The 6,000-nt window shown below is 59.1% G+C and overlaps 1 protein-coding gene across 6 annotated transcripts in view; it reads left to right on the forward strand.

The window, feature by feature from the left end:
* Positions 1–2,646, forward strand: part of KCNAB2 (potassium voltage-gated channel subfamily A regulatory beta subunit 2) — a 106,709-nt gene extending 104,063 nt beyond the window's left edge. For all 6 annotated transcript variants that reach the window (XM_023739366.1, XM_023739365.1, XM_004385104.3 and 3 more), the window contains 2 exons: positions 554–642; positions 2,102–2,646. In XM_023739366.1, coding sequence (XP_023595134.1) covers positions 554–642; positions 2,102–2,191 — 179 coding nt within the window. In that variant the 3' untranslated portion in view covers positions 2,192–2,646. The remainder of the gene's footprint in view (positions 1–553; positions 643–2,101) is intronic.
* Positions 2,647–6,000: the final 3,354 nt, after the last annotated feature.

Consider the following 6,000-nt stretch of genomic DNA (forward strand, 5'->3'; position numbering starts at 1 on the left):
TGGGGAGATAGTGGAGAGTCCCCAAGTACCTAAGCCATCCCTGCATCAGCCGTGTATAAGGTTGGGGCCAGGGTCCCTGTGGAGATGGTAGAGGTCCCTGAGGGCCTGGGCCACCCCTCCATCAGCCAGCCATGGGTAACAGGGCCCTGGGTGTAAGGTTGGAGCTTGTGTCCCTGGGGAGATGGGGGGTCCCCAAGTGCCTTCGTCACCCTTCCATCAGCCAACTATGGGTAATGGGCCTCTCACATTAATGGGGAGAGGACGGGGTCCCTGAGCACTTGAGCTACCTCTCCACCAGGAGGCAGTCAGTGCCAGGGATCCCCCAATACCAAAAGCTCAGCACCCTCTCCAGCCTCCCCTTGGACAGAGCCCCTACCCAGCCCTGCTGAGGGTGTAGGCGCTGAGCACTGGGCTTGCCAGGCTCTCACTCTGGGCACCCTTGGCCCCCAGACAAAGAGGCTGGATTTCTGTAGTGGAGAGTTTGAGGGGGCAAAACCAGAGACAACTCCTGCAGTAGGTGTGTCCCCCTCACCTGCAACCTTGATGCCCCCAGCCTGGTGCCTGAGGAATGAGGGGGTCAGCTCCGTGCTCCTGGGGGCTTCCAGTGCAGACCAGCTGATGGAGAACATCGGAGCAATACAGGTGAGCGCGGGACCTGCTGGGCAGGGCTCAGGGTCCCTGTCCCTCTCTGTCCAGCCACTCTCACTGAGCACCTACCGTGTGCCAAGCACTGGTCTAGGTGTCTGGGATACATCATGAGCCCATCCCTGCTCTTGACGAGCTCATTTTTAGCGGGAACGAGAGTAAACACTAAATGTAAGAAATAAGTAAATTATTTTATGTGTTAGACCTGATAAGCACTATGGGGAGAAGAAAAAGAACCAGAGCAAGGTAAGGGGACACAGGAATGCCGGGCTGGGGACAGGAGGGAGGTGGAGCCACAGACCCAAGTTTAAGGGGCTTTGTCAGGGTAGGTTTGTTGAGAAAGTGACATTTGCACAAAGGCTTGAAGGAGGAAAGGGAGTGAGCCATGGGAATTCTTGAGGAAGAAAAGTTTCCAGGCAGCAGGGAGAGTGATGCAAAGGCCGAGGTGAGAGCGAGCCCAGCACAGCCAAGGAAAGCAAGGAGGCCCGTGGGCTGGAGCAGAGGGGAGAGGGAGAAGGTGAGCTCAGAGGAAGGGCACAGACTCCCCCCGCACTCCCCCTGCACGGGCCCTGTGGGCCTTGTGAGGACTTTGGTGTTTATTCTGATTTGTGACCTGAGGAGGGACATAATCCCACTTCAGTTTTAAAAGGATCCTTCTCTCTGGAGTCCCTGGGTGGTGCTAACAGTCAGTGCATTCGGCTGCTAACTGAAAGGTTGGAGGTTCGAGTTCACCCAGAGGTACCTCAGAAGAAATGCTTGGCGATCTAGTTCTGAAAAACCAGCTGTTGAAAACCCCGTGGAGCCCAGTTCTACTCTGACACACATGGGGCCTCCATAAGTCGGAGTGGACTCAGTGGAGACTGGTTTGGTTTTTTGTTTTTGTTTTCCTCTCCGACTGAGTGGAGGAGAGACTTTGGGGAGCAAAGGAGAAACAGGGAAGCGACTGCAGTCACCCAGGGGAAAGATAGGTGGTTGGGAGATGGGAGAAGTGTTGGATCCTGGATACTTTTGAAAGTGGGGCCAGTAGAATTGGGAAACTGAATATGAGGGTGAGAGAGAACGGAATCAAAGACAGATCCCAGACTTTTGTCCTTGAAGGGTGGCATTGCTGCCAGGTGAGTCAGGGAAAACTGGAAAGAGCAATTTGGGAGTGTGGAAATCAGGCATACGGGCCCTGGAATCTGCATTTTATGCCCCCCGCCACCTTTCTGGGAGGTTCTGGAACACCCTGGAGTTTGTGGGGAGATTATAAACCAGGGTGCGCTCCTTCTCTGCCCTAAACCTTCTGGAACACAAAAGCAGCCTGGCCTCCATCTGCTGCAGATGGAGGCCAGATGTAATGAGGTAAGGCTTGGCTAGGGCCAGCAGAACATTCAGGAAAATGCCACCAGCCTCCTCCGCAGGCCAGGCCAGTCTTGTGGGAGGGATCCTGATCCACTCTTGTCTTTGCACACAGGTCCTTCCAAAATTGTCGTCTTCCATTATCCACGAGATCGATAGTATTTTGGGCAATAAACCCTACAGCAAAAAGGACTACCGATCCTAAAAAACCCCCGCCCCGGCCGCTGGGACAGTTTCATTATCCTCCTAGTCTCTGTTCGCTCGCTTGCTTAAGCTGTTTTGAAGCAAAGGGAAAAGTGTGGTTTGCATCCAAAAGACACAACACAGCCAAGAGGCTGCACGGACTTGAAGCTGGCGAGCCAGCCAATGGGGGAAGGACACTCAGTGGCCTCTGCTCATCCTCGAAGAAGAACCCCCGTTTCCTCCCAGCTGCGGTCCTGCACCCACACTCCCTAAGCAAGGCCCAGGGGACCTGGTCGGGCCCTCGGGGTAGGCAGGGTGGTCTTTCTCTGCCGGGACCACCTGGTGCTGGGGGAGGGGGAGAGTAGTACTGTAAAAAGAAAGCAGGTCTGGCTCCTCCTGTGCCGCCCTCTGCTGGGCCCTAAGCTTTGGGGGCAGGGCCTCCCCCAACCGCCTTTCAAGGTCTCCAGTACTGTTCTGCTGCGCCTGACCTCACACTCCTCTGCCCACCCTCTTCCCCACCTGCCCTGCACTCCACATCCCCACCATCTCGGCAATGGCCAACCCTGCCATGCTGACCCTTAACCCCCACCCCACGCCCTTGCTGGCTGGAGCAGGGAAACTCAGGGAGGTTGGCTCTGCTCTTTGGGACTCAAAAAGTTTGGGGTCTGATTTCAAGCTCCTGGCCCCACCCGTCTTCCTCCCTAGGAATGATTGGTGAACCCCAGACCAGGGAGACCAGAGCACAGGAGAGGCTGGTGGAGCAGGCTCTGGATCGGTCTCTCCCAGTCCCTGCCTGCGCTCCCTGCCAGTTGCCCATTCTGGAAGGCCTAAGGTCGAGCATTTCTTGGCAGGACTGTGGCTGCTGACCAGGGGCAGCGGCATGCAGGAGCAGGCTGGGTCCATGTGCACAGGCGCACTATCCTCCTGGCCTCAGAGACCCTCTTCTAATGACCCCCATCCAAGCCTCTGCTCTGTCCTGCTCTGGGATGGTGGACTTGGGGTCTGCAGAGAGAACATGCTTTGACTCTTTCAGAGAGGGGGGACCTGGGGTTTTCACACGAGCTGTATGGCCAGGGGCTGGGAGACCTGACCACCAGCAGCAGCCACTCAGTGTCAGAGAAGACCCCCAGGAGCCTGTCCCTGGAGAGGTGCCACCTGGAGGCCCTGTCTCTCAGAGCAGCCGGGTGAGGTGCACGTCTTGGGGTGCTCTAGGGTTTCTAGGTGCCTGGGGCAGATGGGCAAGGAGCCCTGGGTGGCACAAATGGTTAAGCATTCGACGACTAACCCAAAGGTTGATGGTCCGAACTACCCCTAGAGGTGCCTCGGAAGAAAGGTCTGGTGATCTGCTTCCAAAAGGTCACAGCCTTGAAAACCTTATGGAGCACAGTTCTACTCTGACACACACAGGGTCCCCAGGAGTCAGAATCAATTCAATGGCAACTAGTTTGGTTTGCTCTGGTTCGGTTGGGGCAGATGAACAGGAAGTGCTGCCCCCAAGACCCACCCACCCCAGCCCCAAGGGAGGGATGACTGGAAGGACATCCCCTTCTCCTCCCCCAGCTTCAGTGTTTTCCCAAGAGGTGGTAGGGCCGGTAGCCTGCGGGTTCCAGAGACGGGCTTACAGCCAGGAGCCCAGCCCCATGGTCCTGAGCATCCGAAGCAGCTTTTGCCAGCTCTGTGGGGGCAGGGCGCCAGGCTCCGCTGCTCACCCCCTTTCCACCTCTACGGCAGCCAGCGCCTGCGGTGGTAGGAGCCCTGGGTGCCCCACCTCGCACGTGCCAGGGCAGGCCCAGGGGCTCCTTTGCTCTTCAGATAGCTGCTGTTCTGGAAGGCCCCTCTCTGCCCAGCCCATCGTGGCTGGGCTGAGGCCTGTGAACCTGGCTTTAGGAAAGCCACCAGTCAGGGAGGTGTGGGGAGGGGCATGGCTTCCTGCCTTCTGGCTGGGCTGAGGCCTGTGAACCTGGCTTTAGGAAAGCCACCAGGCGGGGAGGCGGGGAGGGGCATGGCTTCCTGCCTCCTGGCTGGGCTGACACCTGTGAACCTGGCTTTAGGAAAGCCACCAGGCGGGGAGGGCGTGTCTGCCTCCACTGCCCACTTGGTGCTGAGCCCCAGAAGTCAGGTCCTCCTCTTCCCTGTTCTCTCCACCAAGTCCCCTCCTAGCACCAGAAAGGCCCAAGGGGCAGGGGAGGGACCCCCCCCCCAGTCTGTGGCCACCTCCCACCATCACACTGGGCTGGAGTGCCCTGCTCCCAAGATGGACCCTGCGGTGGCCGCTCAGCCTCCCAGGCCCAGCTGCGGCCCTCAGGCCTGGACAGCAGGACCCAGGACAGGCCAGTGTCTCACCCCTCAGCATCAGAGACCATCTGGGCCCCTTCCACCCTATGCCCCCCAGGCCTTGCACACTGTAGGAAGATGGGCCAGGGATTGCAGTGGTGCCCGAAGTGGGGGCTGCTGCATCCCAGGAGCCACACCAGAGCCAGCCTAGAGAAGTGTTTGCCAAACAGAGGGAGACAGGCACCTGCTCCCAGCCAAGGCTGAAATGCAGGTGCCCCAGGTCACTGTTCTGAGGGGTCCTTTTCTTCCATGCATACTGCAGGGAGGAGGGGGTTCTGCTTTCTGGGGCCCTTCCCCTGACTTCTGTGAGGTGTGGGCAGGGGTGCTGGGGGGAAGGCATGGGGAAGGTAACTCAGACCTGGGGCACAGAGCCTGGGAAGGGACACCTAGCCTCTGGCTGGTGGCTGCCCTCGAGGCACAGACAGGCCCTGAAGGGGTGGCCTGCTTCCTCCCTGGACTCTCAGGTCTCCCCAACCTGATATGAGCAAGACGTAGGAGGGAAGCCCCCCAGGAGCTCCTGTGCTGCCAAGCAGCCTTAGCCCCCTCCCAGCCTCCCCACCCCCACTTTGAAGCAGTTTCCCCGACCGGGTCCCCACCCACCAGGAGTACTGACATAGGAACTGGGCCCAGGTTGGGGGGCTCACGACACACGGACCCCCTCCCCCCCCCCCACTATTTCCCATCCGAAATGATTTTGTCAAGCCCGAGGTCCTGAGGAACGACAGAGGGGCTTGCTCCGTCGTCCGTTCTCTTCAAGTCCTGTAAATACCGTGCTTTTCTGGCCCCTTTTTTTAATGACTGTGATTCCCACGCTAACTGCATCCCCTATTAGGCGCAGACTGCTGTTCGCCTCGCGCTTCCTGACGCGCCGCAGACCGATACACAGCCACTGTATTTATGAATGACGAAATAAACCCAAGCCCGGTGATCTCCGAGGCTCCTGCTCTCTCACACCTGAGCTGGGGGATGGGGCTCCAGGCCAGGGGCGGAGCCAGAGCAATCGGGTAGGGACTACAAATGCAGGCGCCTTCCGGTCTGACGCGGGATGGGGGTGGGGGTGGAGGTGGGGGGGCGGAGAAAAGGCCCTGTGGGAGGGGCAGAGACTGGGAAACCGGGTGGTAAGAAGATCCCCCCCCACATCTCTCCCAGGTGGTTCAGCCCAGGGGTCCATGGGGAATGGAGGTGTCTCTTCCTGCCACTTTCGGGTGCCACCTCCAAGGTGTCAGAGGTGCTTGCTGGGAGGCTGCTGTGCCCCCTGGGGACCTGCCTGGGCTGTAGTTCCCAACGATGACAGAGAGGTTGGGGTCAGGGGAGTCTGGGGCTGTGTTTCTCTAATGCAGTGGAGTATGTGTCAGGGGGTCACAGGTGGGAGGGGCCCGCACCACCTAGCACACTCCTTGTTGGGGCTCCCCTCCTTCCCAGGGAGCCCCGTAGCCTGTGGGGCTTCTCAAGTGGGCGAAGGCATCGACTGACACCCCCCCCCAGCTCCTCTCACCC

This window comes from Trichechus manatus, unplaced genomic scaffold (genome assembly GCF_000243295.1).
Source record: "Trichechus manatus latirostris isolate Lorelei unplaced genomic scaffold, TriManLat1.0 scaffold00133, whole genome shotgun sequence".
Lineage (NCBI taxonomy): Eukaryota > Metazoa > Chordata > Mammalia > Sirenia > Trichechidae > Trichechus > Trichechus manatus.